General features: G+C 44.0%; 1 protein-coding gene across 1 annotated transcript in view; it reads right to left on the bottom strand.

Annotated features, from left to right (window-relative positions):
* Positions 1-5307: 5307 nt before the first annotated feature.
* Positions 5308-16937, bottom strand: part of LOC145402051 (nucleoprotein TPR-like) — a gene marked incomplete at its 3' end in the record, with an annotated part of 419889 nt that continues 408259 nt past the window's right edge. The window contains exons 40-41 of the mRNA XM_080274148.1: positions 10609-10923; positions 5308-5381 (exon numbers count right to left, since the gene is read on the bottom strand). Of these exons, the coding sequence (XP_080130274.1) occupies positions 5308-5381; positions 10609-10923 (389 nt within the window). The remainder of the gene's footprint in view (positions 5382-10608; positions 10924-16937) is intronic.

Raw genomic sequence — 16937 nt, forward strand, 5'->3', positions numbered from 1 at the left:
GCCATGGCCGAGACCGGGCTTTCCCACAGAGCTCTCAAAGAGTGTATGTTGTGTTGTTGGCATAGGTGATTGTGTGCAATGCAGTCTTCCACAATGTGCTTAATAGTATGGGGTGCTGTGCTGCATCCTGGACAGGCATCAGCGATGGAGTCATCCAGCCTCTTCTGGTAGCTTAAGAGGGCTGGATGGTGCCCACATCTCAGCCTGGCCAGGTAGACCCTGTCCTCACGAGGAAGATAGGATTCAGAAGGGTGGATGTCAGGAGACTGTGCATGCAGCTGTGTGTTGTCTTTAAGTGACTGAATGGAGCGGCGAGTGATCTGAGTGTGGACATGCTTCTGGAAGCTGGGCTGAGGTGGGCGAGGGGGGAGAGATGACAGTATTTGTGTATGGTATCGTGTGATGGGTGTTGTTTTGATGTTCCTTGGTGTGGGTGGATGTGCTGCCATGTACTGTAGTGGATATTGTGGGTTTGTGGAGGCTGCAGCAAGAAACTGGGTGCCTCTCATGTCTAGGTGATCCTTGACTTTGAGGACTTTGGTTTCTTGATGTAGGTGGTCTGTGAGTGTAGTAGCTGTGCAGCCTGTGATTATTTTTAGGGCCTTGTTCTGTATGGTCTGTTGAGTGTTGTAGTGTGTTTTGGTTAGGCTAGAAGCCCAGGCAGGGCTTGCATAATTCATCACTGAACATATGTATTGTTTGTATACTGTGGTGGTGGTTTCTTTGTTGTGTCCGAATGTTGTATGGGCAAGTGACCTCAAAGCACTGAGTCTTGGTGTTATTTTATTCTTAATGTTTGTGATGTGTTGTTTAAATGACATTGATGTATTGTATGTTACATCAAGGATTTTGGGTGTGTGTGTGTGTGGTAAGGGAGTGTTGTTTATGGTGAGGTGTGGGAAGTGATTGTGTTCTGCTGTCCAATTTGTGAGAAGAGTCACTGTAGATTTGGCTGGGGCTATTTTGAGCCTGTTTGTGGTGAACTATTCGTGTAGTGTGTTGAGGTAAGGTTGAATGATGTGTGCAGCTGTGTTTGCGTTTTGGTGTGTACATGTGTTATATCATCTGCATAGGAAGCTATATGTATCTGTAGTTAAGAACACTGCTTGTTGCCTGGCTCCTGTCTCTCTCACCATACTGTCACCACTCACTATGTATTTTTAATTAGTCTTTTTGTTGCTTTACGCTACTCAAGCAGGTTTCCACCAACCTTTAGGTAGATAAGTCATCATCTGAAAATAAGATACCCCCTTCCCCAAGACCAAACATCACTCCATACCCCATTTTGGTTAGTAATAACCACTTATTTACAACTTTGTACACTCTAACATTTTTTTATGTCCTGGGATGTTCCAAGAGGTTGTATGTGTTCTACAACAAAATGTTATTTGTATGAAGAAAGTTAAATCAGGGAAAGCCCCAGGAATTGATGGAGTGTGTGGTGAAATGTTGAAGCATGGGGGAGAGATAGTAGTAGAATGGATGTGGAAGATGTGCAGATTGGCCTGGGAGGAAGGTAGAGTCCCGGAGGATTGGAAGTCAGGTATAATTCTTCCCTTGTACAAAGGAAAAGGGGAAAAAGAAGTGTGTGGTAATCATAGGGGCATTTGTCTTCTTAGTATAATAGGAAAAGTGTATGGTAGGATACTTATTGACAGAGTTAGAGAAAGAACAGAGAAATTAGTTGGAGAAGAACAGGGAGGCTTTAGGAAGGGAAGAGGTTGTGTAGATCAGATATTCATTCTCAGATCTTTAGTGGAAAAGTTTCTAGAGAAGGGAAAAAAGTTGTATGCGGCTTTCATGGATTTGGAGAAAGCATATGACAGGGTGGATAGACTAGGATTGTGGAAAGTGTTAAGAATATATGGAATAGATGGGAAGTTGTTGAATGCTGTGAAGAGTATGTACAATGGTGCGAAGGCTGCAGTGCGTGTGGATGGTGAACAAAGTGAATTTTTCTCTTTGAAAGTTGGGTTGAAACAGGGATGTGTCATGTCTCCATGGTTGTTCAATCTGTACATGGATGGGGTAATAAAAGAGGTACAAGGTAGGGTAGTGGATGTTGGAGTGGCCCTGGTGAGAGAGGATAGTGTTTGGAAACTCCCTGTACTGTTGTTTGCAGATGATACCGTGTTGTTGAGTGAAGACGAAGGAGAGCTGCAAGGCTTGGTGGATGAGTTTGAGAGAGTGTGTAGGAAACGGAATCTAAAGGTGAATGTAGGGAAGAGTAAAGTGATGGTCTTTGAGAGAGGTGAAGTCAGTGAAAGCACAGCGAGGTTGGATGGTGAGGAATTGGAAAATGTGAGTACGTTTAAGTACTTGGGTAGTGTGATGAGTAAGGATGGAGGTTTGGAGGGTGAAGTGCTTGAAAGGTTACAGCAGGGAAGAAAGGTTGCTGGTTCTTTGAAAGCAGTGATAAGAAACAGGGAAGTGAGCATGGAAGTGAAAAAGTTACTACATGACAGTATTGTGATACCAACTCTAACGTACGGAAGTGAAGCGTGGACGTTGTTGGAAGGACAAAAGTCAAGAGTGAGAGCCATGGAAATGAGTTATTTAAGAGGAGCCTGTGGAGTCACATGGAGAGACAGGCTGACGAATGAGGATATAAAGGAGCGTTGTGGTGTTGATGTGGATGTGATAAGAAGCGTTATGAGGAACACACTGAGGTGGTTTGGCCATGTGGAGAGGATGGAGGGTGAAAGACTGACGAAGAGAGTGTATGTGAGTGAGGTGGAGGGGGAAAGAGGGAGGGGGAGGCCGAGGATGAGATGGAGAGATGGAGTGGAGAGGTATATGAGAGAGGGGGGTGTGAGTTGGGAGCAGGGGAGTGAAATGGCGGGGGACAGGGCGACTTGGAGGCGATTTGTTTGTGGCCACCCCAAACGGGATTGAGGCGTCTGGCAATAGATAGATAGATAGATGATTAGGTGGTAACCATAGGGGTATTTGCCTTCTTAGTGTGACTGGTAAAATATATGGTAGAATACTCATTGATAGGGTTAGGCATATGACAGAGGAGCTAGTTGGAGAAGAACAAGGGGGATTTAGGGAGGGAAAAGGGTGTGTAGATCAGATATTTGTTCTAAGATGTTTAGTGGAGAAGTATCTAGAGAAGGGAAGGAAAGTGTATGCTGCCTTCATGGACTTGGAGAAAGCTTATGACAGAATAGATAGGCAAGGTATGTGGAAGGTATTAAGAATATATGGAGTGGAGGGGAAATTGTTGAGTGCTGTGAAGAGTATGTACGAGGGAGCTAGGGCTACGGTGCGAGTGGATGGTGAGCTGAGTGAGTTCTTTGATCTCAATGTGGGACTGAAACAGAGGTGTGTGATGTCTCCATGGCTGTTTAATATATATATGGATGGGGTTGTAAAGGAGGTGCAAGGTAGGGCAGTGGATGTGGGGGGTGGCCCTAATGAATGAGGGTGAGATTTGGAAGCTTCCAGTGTTGCTGTTTGCTGATGATACAGTATTGTTGAGTGAAGATGAATGGGAGTTGCAAGGTCTGGTGAATGAATTTGGGACAGTGTGTAGGAGGAGGAAGCTGACAGTTAATGTAAACAAAAGTAAAGTTATGGTGTTTGAGAGGAATGAAGTCACAGAGTGTGCAGTGAGGTTGGATGGTGAAGATATGGAGAATGTGAGTGCATTCGAGTACTTGGGTAGTGTGATGAGTAAGGATGGAACTTTGGGGGATGAAGTGCGTGAAAGGGTACAGCAGGGAAGAAAGGTTGTTGGTACACTGAAAGCAGTGATGAGAAATAGGGAGGTGAGTATGGAAGTTAAGAAGTCACTGCATGATGGTATTGTGATCCCTACCCTGACGTATGGAAGCGAGGCGTGGACCTTGCAAGAGGGGAACAAGTCAAGAGTGAGAGCAGTGGAAATGAGTTACTTGAGAGGAGCATGTGGAGTGACGTGGAGGGACAGGTTGACGAATGAAGAAGTGAAGGAACGTTGTGGGGTAGATGTGGATGTGGTTGAAAAGATTAGGAGAAATACACTGAGGTGGTTTGGACATGTGGAGAGAATGGAGAATGAAAGACTGACTAAGAGGGTGTATGTAGGTGAGGTGGAGGGAGGAAGAGGGAGGGGTAGACCGACGATGAGGTGGAGGGATGGAGTTGAGAGGTATATGAGGGAGGAGGGGGTGAGTTGGGAGGAGGGGAGTTAAATGGTGGGTGACAGAGTGACTTGGAGGCGTTTTGTCTGCGGCCACCCTTTGCGGGATTAGGGCGTCGGGCTATAGATAGATAGATAGATAGATGATTAGGAGGGCGGTATAAATTTTTCAAGAGGACCAAAGAGAGGACTTTGGAAAAACTTTGAGATTTCATCATATCAATTAGCATACAACATGAGTTTCAATGGCACAATATGTGCATTTAGATTTGTGCTGTTAAATTCACAGACATATCAGCTGTGCAAAATAAGGGTCTACTTAATTCAAGCTATGAGAGTAGCTCACTTCCCTCAGATGAAAACTAGCCAAATATACACATCAGAGTTCTTTTCTATGTTATACCACTTGAATATGAACTCAGTGTGCATATATGAGGAATATAGTAGTACACAAGTGCTCGTGGGCCCTTCGGGCCCCCTCACACTTGCTCCTGCAGAAGGCTCTCGCGCTGCTATAGTTTATTTTAGTTGTACCTATGGGCAAAAAATTCTACGAAGATCCTATGCCGGGTGCCTAGAGCGACGTTTTCTGGTCAAAATGTGATTGCTCGTTAAATACAGTAAAAGTTTTTCAATTGTGATGGGACCAAGTTTTTTCACAGCAAATTTTCTGCAATTTTTGTGCCAATTTTGGTGCAATTTGAATGTGTAGCTTTGGCTGCCCAAAATACACACACACACACACACACACACACACACACAGGGCTAGCGCTATAGTATATTAGAAGGGTGTATCAACCAAAATTAAGTGCTGGCAGTTTTGTCCATGTACTACCAGATGCTTCATATGGCATACAAGAGAATGCTATGTGCCATATACAAAAACAAATTGTTAAGAAAGAGTTGTTAAGACAGCCTCTTAACTGACTGGAATACTCGTTTTACTACATACCTCTGTGCTCTGTGGATGATGGCTGTGTTGGACTGGATACCTCCTCTGCCTCCATGCCCTCATGTGCCTGCTCTGCCTCTGAGCCCTCATGTGCCTGCTCTGCCTCGCCTGCCTGGCTCTCTGCCACCTCCTCCTCCTCTTCTTCCTCATCCTGTTCCTGTTCCTGTTCCTGTTCCTCCTCTTCCTCCTCCTCCTCCTCCTCTTCTTCCCCTTCACCATCCACCTCTTCCTCCTCCTCTCCTTCAACCTCAACCTCCTCCTCCTCTACCTCCTCCTCCTCTTCATCATCCTCAAGGTCGATCACTGTGAATGGAGTTCAGTGTTAGCAGCTTCAAGGGACAATATAGTTATATTTATTCCAAAATATCAAACATTTCCAAGACATAAGACACTGCAAATTGGGTGAAAATAGCAAATCAACTTTACAGGTACCAATGGAGGTTTTATAGACAATTTTTCTGGAATTTACTATCATCATCATCATCATTTGGACCTCCTTTCCCACCCAAGGAGTAGCAATGGCCAGACAGCCAAGAGTTAAAGAAAAAAAAAAAAAATTAAACTCAAAAAAGGTAACATATGAGGCACCGAGTCTGGCAACTTCAAAACTTTGATATCTCGGTAATCACTTGCGTTATTTTGATTTTTTTTTTTTTAACCCCTACACCGCGGGCATGTTTACCAATGTTTTGCGTGTCCCGCAGGGTTATTCGGGCTCCGACAGACTCTCAAAAAATATTTGCCAAAAATCAGTTATTAGTCCTAGAATATTAAAATTAAATATGCTTATGGCACATACCTTCAGCTTTCTCCTGGAATGTTTGTTGAGCCTTCATCGGTTACCATAGGACTTGTGGAGACCTCTGAAGTTGGGTAACGAAGTCTGCACTTTACACTTCCCGACAACCCGTAATATGATTACCACAGCCAGATATTAACACTATATACACTACTCTATGATTTTCAAGTAGTTTGGGATCCATACTCCAAAAAAAAAACACTGTGAAAGCAATGGAAATTACGAGCGCGTCTGACCGTCGCACTTGCGCTAGTTCGCTCTTGGTACTCTGTCATTTATTATTCATAAAACCCCTCACACTTTATATTTCTATTACTATATCACACTTATATATATCTGGAGTCTTTCTCCATAAGTTTCCTTCAGTCGTATTAGTTTATTGTCACTGAAGTCATTCAATTTTTCATTCAGTAAAATACGTAGAAAGCCACGGATTCACTTTCACTGTTATAACATAAAGTATTTGTACTCATATTCTTATATTACTAACTACTTACATTACTATTTACATTTTCTATTCTATTTTCAATATTTACCCTTCTATTTTACTTACACTATGTTATTCACTGTCACTTTCAGTAAGATAAAACTATAATACACTGTTCAATCATATGTACTGAACATCCATTGCTTTCACTTGCTATTTACACATTATTTACACATTATTCTCCTTTCCCATTTGCACTGTTAGAACTGCTTCTGGCTGTGGTAATCAAAGAAGCAGGTAACACAGAGGGGAACCTGGCACTCAGCGCACTGCCAAGAGGTGCGTTTGTGCTCAGGTGTGCGGCGGATGGTATGTGCACACACCTGACACCTGTGGATCGCAGCCTTCCTTTTCCCTGTGGCAGGCATTAGCTCCAGTCTGTGCCGATCCATATACGCCCTCTGCTCAAGTCAGTCGGGAAGTATTACTGGATGGCGCCTTGGAGTTGCTGCTGTCACCCTACCATATCTTTCCAGCAGCTGCTGGACACAAGTCCTGGCGAACAATCTCAGGGAGAAGGACTTGGGTGGCTTGACCTTCATCTTCTACAGGATGAAGGCGTTCAGCATCGTCATATCTATGAGATGCAGAAAAACTTTCCTGTACCACCTAGTATTCTTCCTGAGGCAGTCGATCTCACCAATCATCATGTCGGACTTGTCCACCAGCCGCATGTTGATATTGTAGTCCAACACAGCATCAGGTTTCATCACAGGTTCGCCTGTCCTACGGTCGACCTTCCCACTGTCTGTCATCTCCCCCTTATGTAGGGTGGTGAGCATGTGCACGACCCTCTTGTCATGCCATCGTATTGCCAGCATCTTCTCAGACTTGCGTAGGTGCACGTCTCCTCGCTGCGAGGTTCCTGCCTCTGTGAATTTAGGGAAGTGGGCACGATTACTTTTCACAGTGCCGCAGGAGCCAATGCCGTGCTCAGAAAGGTATTTGGCAAGTTTCGGTGCTGTATAGTAGTTGTCTGTATACAGCACATAATTCCCACCAAAATACTTTTCAAGGAGCACTTTCACTACACAGCCTGAGAAGCCAAGGGGGTGTGTTTTATTCAGATCGACAGTGCTGACTGAATAAATGACGAAGTCAAGGATGTACCCCGTCTTACAGTCGCACAGTATGAAGAACTTAATTCCAAAGCGATGGCATTTGCTTGGAATGTACTGAACAAACCGAAGACGTCCTCTGAACAAAACCAAGGATTCGTCAATGACAACCTTCTGAAAGGGGTGGAAGAATGACATAAACTTATCCTTCATTCTGCTCAGAATCTCCCGGATCTTCCAGAGTGGGTCGGTTTGGGAAGGTACATCGTTGTCGGCAAAGTGCAGGTTTCCCATGATGTTCCGGAAGTGATCTCTGGCCATGTACTTATTGAAGGTGGGTGAGGGTAGTAAGGGGTCCATGGACCAGTATTCTTCCAACTCATGCTTCTTGGAGTGTGGCATGAGAAGCATGAGGGCAAAGAACACATACAGCTCCTGCACTCCCAACATGGACCACTGTTGCATCTTGGCTGCACCTGTACCACTTGCAGCACGTTGTGATTCATACCTGTTGGTCTCATCACATATGTGCTGCATGACTTCGTCATCTAGGAAGGCTAAAAGGTAGTCCACACACTCAGCATTATCGTCAATGGTGAAGGCAGGCTGAACTCCTGAGGAGCTCTCATCAAACACTAAATGTTCAGGCACAAAATCAGACCCTTCCGTCCACGTGAAGGCGTCCAGGATTCCCTGTCGTGGCGGTGTAGGGTGGGTGGTGGTGGTGGGTGGCTGTGAGGATGATTTACCCCGTTCAAGGTCACTCACACTGACCCTGGGTTGCCGTACAGCATTAGCAGCCCTTACCCTACTGCCAACTCTACTTTTACAAGTGCGGGATTTACCTCTTCCTCTATGGCCTGCCTTCACTGTTGATGCTGGTGGTGACTCCAACGACGAAGACTCCGGAGATAACTCAGCAGACGATGAGGAAGAAATGAGTGAAATGGGGCTTGGGGAATGGGAAGGTGAATCAACTCGGGACTCATGGCGGGCTGGGTCACGCGGGGGCATTGTTCTGGGACTAACAAGCCACCTTTTCACTCCCTTCCCAAATTCCTTGCCTTGCTGCACTAACGGCTCCTTTCCCTTGGAGCTAGGGATAACTTCAGACACTGAAGCACTTGTACTAGCACTTTCTGGCACGATTACCTCACCCGGCTCATCACACGATTCACCCGAATCGTCAAAATCACTATCCATCATCACCATGGACAATTCGGCTAGTTTACGTGCCACTGCAGAGTCACTAAGGCCTTTCCTGCTTCCCTCATGACTTTTTATGGGGGTAGAGGTCACGGGGCCCTTTGCAATGGGCGCAGAAGCGGCAGAAATGGCAAGGCGCGAGTGCGACATGGTTTGACCACAGCGGAGGACAAGGAACTAAATGCCGCGGCTTATCTGAGAAGGCAAGGGTTGACAATGACACTGAGGCTGACTGCTGCTAACTTACATGCTAATTTTTTATTGGTAGAAAATCTCAGCAATACATAAAGAAACAGGTAGTTCCAGATGAATGTAAATGTCACTTAGGCTTCTCCCTTCCTTTCTGATATATATTTTTATTACAGACATCGATTACAAGGCATAATTCAAAGGAGAAATTACTGTGGTAATGTAGCGAATGAATGCACATGAGGTGTTGTCAGGTGATAATTAGCCAATTCCTGGTGTATAACACTATCACTAACCTTATTTTTTTTTTGGTATATATTATTTTGTATAAGTATAGGGCATAGGGCTTATTTCAATGGATGAAATCTGTGGAAAAATCCGGGGGAAATTTGCTTAGCGCAGCGCGGCATTGGAGGTGAGAGGACAGGGTAATGGAGGGCAGGTAGGGAGGGGAGTCAGGAAGGGGGGAAAATCGCTAAAATGTCAACAATGGATGGGAGTACAGATGAGATTTGGAGTGCTGACTAGTGTTGGACATTGGCAGTACTGATAGATGATACAAGCCACCACTTGCGAGCCCGGGATAATTCAAAATAACACAGAATCACAAAAGTGACGCCCCGCGGCATGATCCATTGTGGCTCAGCGTCACCAAAGTGACGCCCCGCGGTTAAGGGGTTAATGTATCTTATGGTATTTTCTTTATTGCAATAACCTGTTTTGCTCTATCTGTCATTAATCATGATGATATTGTGCGAAGAAGTAAAATTTTGCCCCCAACTGCTGGACCGATCGGTCAAGGAAATATTTTTATCCTACCAATAACTACAGCAATATATCATAAGATGTCAATAATATATTAACATAATGTCCCAGGAGTGTCATACTGTGGAATAAAATCAAAGTTCTATGACATAAGTATTATTATTTTCACAATAATAGCAGTTGAAAGGTCAGAAACTTTGTGCTCGTCTTTCTCTGAGTTTTTAACCACGAATAAGCACGAACCACATCACAAACGAAAAGAAAAACAATAAATTATTATATTGCTGATAATAATATAAAAATAAGACAGCATTCAATGTATGAGGACATTATTAGAAAACCCCTGTGATCTGAATGATATAAAAATGAACCTGTAACCTGAATAATAATAATAAAAAATAAAAAAAAATGCCACGAGTACAAGTAACTTTAAAGACACAATGGCAATAATAATAATAGTAATAATGGTTAAAAAATATTATAATAATAATACTAAGAAAGCAGCAAGTTACTATGCACTACAGCTGCTGGTGGGAGTAGTGTCAGGTGTCAGCTTATTAGCTTGCTGCAGTGCAACCCAACTATCTGATTGGCCAGCTTCAAGGGGGGTAAGGAAAGGGGCTGGGATAAAGCCTGGTAATGCTCTCACATTCGCTTCAACACCACGGGGAGTCGACATAAGGAACATAGGAAAGGCTGAACTCATAGGAAAAGCGACCATACAGCTTGCAGAATTCTGGACCCAGAACCAGACTGGTTTTTTTGCTGTGTGGCGCAACAGCGCAACACACATGTCTACTTAACCAGGATTTTGACCCCTTTGCAGGTTGTTTCTTAGCACTATTTCAATTCCAACTTATAAAGGGATGGTTTGCTACTTGTTGTTGCGTGTAGGTGCTTGGCGGCCATTTTGGAGCTTAGCCCGGTAATGAACTCAGTGCCTCGTATATGATGAGACTTAATGTAGAGCGAATGTTTATTTGTTAAATTACAAAATATCTCAATACCAACTGCAGTGTTGCCAACCTTGTGAGTGCGGAGTGGCCTGGTCCTGCCCCACCTCAGGAGCCACTGAGTCTGCCTCAGTGAAGGAGTCATGTGCTGTGTCGTCTTGTGCACCAGTCACTGTGATGGTCGGTGGCGGCGGTGGTGGTGGACGTGCTGGCTCACGGGGTCCTGCCTCACCCTCACTCATGCTCACACCGCCCTCGCCACCCCCCTCGCCTGCTGGTGACCGAGGCAGTGGTGTGCTGGGATGTGATTGGTTGGTGTCACCTAACTGAGCGAGGTCCATTCGAGTGTCATCAATAAGTCCACCCTCCGCCATCTGAGCCAGACCACCTGCAATACGCCAAGTACAAACCTCATTATTGTATACAGGGTTAACCGCACACAATAATATCGATCCTCTTATTTTTTTTCTTTTCTGTCAAACAATCATTAAAGCTAACACAACAATCTGAGAAGTCTGCTGGACTGTCAAACTTCCAAGGCACTGGGTTTTGAAAGTCACTGCTTGCTGTTTATTTCTTGTAATGAAATGAATAAGTATTTATGTGTATAACTGTACAATATTACATAACTGCAACACAAACCCTCCAGTACAGTATCAGTCTTATCCAAAAACAGATGCTCCACACTTCATCCAAAGATGTATTTTCTAATTTCCTCTGCCTTCCACATTAACATTCATAGATCTTTTAACTCAATATTAATCTTCCATTCTCTCTACATGTCTAAACCACCCAACTCTGCCCCTAGGCATCATATTATCACCAATCTATCTCTAAGCTGCTCATTCGCAATTTTGTCATTCACAGAAACACTATGCATCTATCTTGCCATCTGCATCTGTATACACTCAAACCTACATGTGTCCCCCCACCTCTTTACTGCTGAAGTTGTACATAATACATTACATATCTCACACATGCAACAGGAAATGTTTTATTAAGCATCAAGGTGGCAACAGGGAAATGCTTGCCTGCCAGGCATAGGGTTAGAAAATAGGTAAATAGGGCAAAATCTTAGTTTCAGGATCTTTTACTGGATATCCTAAACAGCTTTGAAAGGAAGAATATGATATTTAAAGTGGCATATCAGGTGAAGAGCGAAAACAGGGATATCACTGGTGAGCAATGTGTGAAGAATGATGAAGGAAAGTCAGTGGTGATCAGTGAGGGTATTAAAGGCGACTGGAGAGAGCATCATATGCGGAAGCTGAAAGAGGAGTTTGACTCGAACAGGGAAGGTTTGGAGTCAGCACATTTACTGCTTGGCCTTTGGCCTTTGATTGACGCTACTACTGTCGGCAGGGTAATATGCAGGATGCAGGTGAAGAAGGCAGCAGGTGGGTCTGGGTTGACTGCTGAAATGCTGACAGCCTCAGGAGATAAAGGAGTGGAGTTAGTCACTGATATCATAAATACTATAATATATCAGCATGTTGTCCCAGATGACTGGCTTGAAGTGTGGTTGTAAATGTGCACAAGGGAAAGGGAGCTGCCCTGGAAAGAGGAAATTACAGAGGCATAAACCTTTGGGCCCATATAACAAAGGTAATGGAGAGAGTTCTAGAAGATATGATCAGAGAGAGTGAATATTGATAAGATAAAGTTTGTTTATACCAGGCAAAGGGACCACTGATCCCATATTTACTGGTCGACAGCTTCAGGAAAAATGTATAGGAATTAAGAGATCTGTATTTTGTTTTTGTTTATATGGAGAAGGCCTCTGACAGAGTCCCTCGGGACGTGGTGAAGTGGGCAATGAGAAAACATGCAAGCGAGGAGTGGTAATGGCTATTTAAGTGAGTACCCAAACCCAGGTAAGAGTGAATGGAAATTCAAAGGATTAATTTTCTGTGAATGCTGGTGTCCATCAGGGGTCAGTCTTGGGCCCCTTATTGTTTATCATGGTCTGTGAAGCCCTCTCACTAACTTCAGAAATGGACTTCAGTAAGAGATATCGTATGCTGATGATTTGGTGTTGATCGAAGAGAATGAAAGGAAGGCAGAGGAAAGATTTAGGAAGTGTAAAGATGGTAAAGGGCACATGGGCTTGAACAAATGCTGATAAAACACAAGTGATGGTATTTAGGGCTAATAGCGGTAAGTCAGTGAATGTACAGTGAGGTTGGATGGTGAGGAAAAGGAAAATGTGAGTACGTTTAAGTACTTGGGTAGTGCGATGAGTAAGGATGGAAGTTTGGAAGGTGAAATGCTTGAAAGGGTACAACAAGGAAGAAAGGTTGTTGGTTCCTTGAAAGCAGTGATAAGAAACAGGGAAGTGAGCATGGAAGTGAAAAAGTTACTACATGACAGTATTGTGATACCAACTCTAACATATGGAAGTGAAGCTTGGACGTTGTTGGAAGACACAAGTCAAGAGTGAGAGCAGTGAAAATGAGTTATTTAAGAGAAGCCTGTGGAGTCACATGGAGAGACAGGATGACAAATGATGATATAAAGGAGCATTGTGGTGTGAATGTGGATGTGATAGAAAGCGTTAGGAGGAACACACTGAGGTGGTTTGGCCATGTGGAGAGGATGGAGGGTGACAGACTGATGAGGAAAGTGTATGTGAGTGAGGTGGAGGGGTGGAGAGGGAAGGGGAGGCTGAGGATGAGATGAAGGGATGGAGTGGAGAAGTATATTAGAGAGGGGGGGGGGGTGTTGGTAGCAGGGCAGTGAAATGGTGGGGGACAGGATGACATGGAGGCGATTTGTTTGTGGCCACCCTGTACGGGATTGAGGCGTCTGGCAATAGACAGATAGATAGCGGTGCTGTCAAAGAAGAGGATGAGTAGCTATGCACGGTTTGCCATAATGGGATGGGAAGTGATTCCATCTTGTGCAGTATTTGTGATAAGTAGGTGCATAAGAGACATAGTGGTACTTGAGGTAGACTGTGAGATAATGCTGATTTCATTTGTGCGGTGTGTCAGGAGGAGCATGTGGAAACTGTCAGACGTGAAAGGACTGATTTTGCTGGTGAGCCTCTTGAGTGTTTGAAAGAGTTTTGCTACTTTGGAGATATGTTATTTGCTGGAGGTGGGGCTCTGTTGCTAGGGTGAGAAGTGGTTGGAAAAAGTTCATGGTGCTGTTGCCTCTCCTGACATTAAGAGGGCTCTCCCTCAGTGCTAAGGGATCTTTGTATGCAGTATGTGTTAGGAATGTAACACTGTATGGTAGTGAGACTTGGGCAGTTAAGGAAGAGGACATTCATAGGCTCACACATACAATAACGGCAATATTAGGTGGATGTGTAGTGTGTCCTTGAATGCGTGGCCTGGGGGGGGGGGGGGGGGTAGGATTATGACTGAAGAACTGAGAGGAAGGATGGCACTGGAGTATATTGTTGTGATGAGAGGTAGACTGAGATGGTTTGGGCATGTGAAAAGGATGGAGGATGACAACTGGATGCAGAAAATGAGAAATGAGAAATATGGGGATAGGGCTGCGAGAGGCAGACCGAAAAAAGACCTGGGACTAGGTCACAGAGTGTGACCTCAGGGCTAAGGGACTTAGTAGGGAGGCTGCCAGGGATTGGGTGGCATGGAGGGGAGCCATAAGGTGACCAAGACCAACACAGGCAAGCATGTTGGAGCTTTTATAAACAAAACAAAACAAAATAAAGGGAAAGTCACCTCAATGTCAGGAGAGGAAACCGGTCTCAAAATTTCTTCAACCCTATAAGAGGATGTACAGTTGACAGCAGAAGTTCGTCCCTCTCAGAGTGTGTGATACGAGCCTGTTAACCTGGGAACACTGTATGAGATAGAATTGACAGATATGGTTTAAATGACTAATATTAAGGAAATGTGTTCAGAGATAAGTTATGAACACATTCCCTAATGATAATATCAATTTGCAGCAGGTGGGGTAACAACATTATTGTGAAATGTGTGACATTGGTGTATGAAGATTCTTCGTTACGGACACAAACGCACAGGATTATTTGGACTGGACTGATGTTGCCAGCAAGTATTATATGAAATCTTATTGAACGTTTGCCGTCCTTGCAAGAAAACATTAATTACGATGTCAGTTACACACTAAACAAACATAGAAACTGACAGGGTGTGTTTTGCTAGTATATGGTTTTGTTTCACAACTTAAATGACTTCCCTTCCTGACCTCTCTCCTCACCCATCTCTCATCTTCCCAGTCACGCTGTGCCATCATCCACGTTTTATCGCTAATGCCGAAAATCATATTTCTGTAGGTAGAGTGTGGAAAGTAATCAATATAAAAGTGTTAAATGAGCTTATTTTTCTCCTCCATCGCTATGACGTGCTATCCATGACTTGAATATATGTTAGTAACATGAGCAAATCGTCATTGGTGGTTAAGAGACATTGCTCGTCACCATTTATATAACACTTATGTAAGTGTCTTTAACACAGTGCTCCAAATACACTCCCTCTCCACCCACTTGCCGTCTTCTCCCTTCCCCGTTCCACTGTCTCCATCACTTTTGCCCCCTCTCTCCACCCCTTCTAACAGTACCCCTTGTTTCTAGCCTGCAACACTCAGACCCCCTCCACATGATTTTACTGTACTGACCCTGCCCAATGTCTCTCCCTTGTCATTTCAAATGTCTGCTTTCTCTCCCTTCTTCATTTTTGTCTCAGGAGCCAAACAATATAACATTTGGGTTTTGTTTTTGGACTGTATTCTGTAATAGTGTGTAATGCTGTCATACTGACCGTGACAGTGTCAGTCAATAAGCAATAACTGTTCAAAGAACGGCAGTCACTGCTGCAATTTAGTCATCATTTTATTACTCCTCCTCCCTAGCCATTAATCTCTTGCTTACACTTATTTTTAAAACCTCAAAATACACAAAATATGAAGCACAAACATCCTTCTTTTCCCCAAAGAAAGTAAAAAATGAAAAATAATCATTACATGTGTTGTGTTGCACAAGAGTATGATCTACATGCACCCAGAAAAAATTTTCTGAATAAGTATTGACAGTATTCTTGGTGATAATTTGTAGTTCTTCAGTTATGGTTAAATATAGCAAAATGGATGATAGTCATAAAAGCTGTATCCTCCCACCATACATCTGGCAACCATAATCAGCGTAATATATGATGGAGGGGTGATTACACCTCTCTGGATGAGTCGATTGCTCCCTTAGCGAAATATGCTTGCCGTTAGCCCGGACAGCATGCAGGTGTAAGTGGAAGTATCCGACTGTCGCGGTGAAACGGTTAAATGGTAAAGGTTCGCCTCCTATCCATCCGAGTTATTGTCAGACCTGTATCAATATTGAAAGTTGCAGAACAGATGTTCAGGGCCCTGACGGACAACCATGCTGTTACCTTTTGCTCTGACCATGCTATGCAGCTATGGGGATCGAATGCTATGGGTACTCTTGCTGGCGGCATTCTCTGACCTTGTAGGGAGTTCAGATCAAAACATTTTGTTGGCATATAGTTTTATATTATAAATTAAGTAGACATATCTCATAGGTCTCACTCTAGGGTAGAACACAATGTGGGGAGGGGGGAAGGACTTATGGAAGCAGGAATACCATGGGTATGGAAATAGGTTAGTTATATTACAAGCTGGGATACAGGTAAATGTGTTATAAGGTGTAAGCAGGAACGAGGGATACAGAAAAGGGGAAGGACGCAAGGAGGGAAAGAGTTGGCAAGGGGAGGAATGGTGTTAAACTCTGAAAGATATTATCTATCTATCTATTGCCAGATGCCTTAATCCAGTAAGGGGTGGCCACAAACAAATTGCCTCCATGTTGCCCAGTCCCCCGCCATTTCACTGCCCTGCTCCCAAATCACACACTCCTCTCTCATATACCTCTCCACTCCATCCCTCCATCTCATCCTTGGCCTCCCTCTCCCTCTCCCCCCCTCCAACTCACCCACATACACTCTCCTCATCAGTCTCTTACTCTCCATCCTCTGCACATGACCAAACCACCTCACTGTGTTTCTCCTAATGCTTCCTGTCACATACGTATCCACACCACAACGCTCTTTCACTTCCTCATTTGTGAGTCTGTCTCTCCATAAGACCACATGCTCCTCTCAAATAACTCATTTCCACTGCTCTCACTCTTGACTTATGTCCCTCCAACAGGGTCCAAGTTTCACTTCCACACATTAGAGTTGGTATCACAATTCTGTCAAGTAGTAACTTTTTCACTTCCATGCTCACTTCCCTGTTTCTTATCACTGCTTTCAAGGAACCAGCAACCTTTCTTCCTTGTTGTACCCTTTCAAGCACTTCACCCTCTAAACTTCCATCCTTACTCATCACACTAGTCAAGTACTTAAATGCACTCACATTTTCCATTTCTTCCTCATTCAACCTCACTGTACATTC

This window comes from Coenobita brevimanus, chromosome 57 (assembly GCF_032717465.1).
Source record: "Coenobita brevimanus isolate Jiangsu-jjx chromosome 57, ASM3271746v2, whole genome shotgun sequence".
In the NCBI taxonomy this organism is placed as follows: Eukaryota; Metazoa; Arthropoda; class Malacostraca; order Decapoda; family Coenobitidae; genus Coenobita; species Coenobita brevimanus.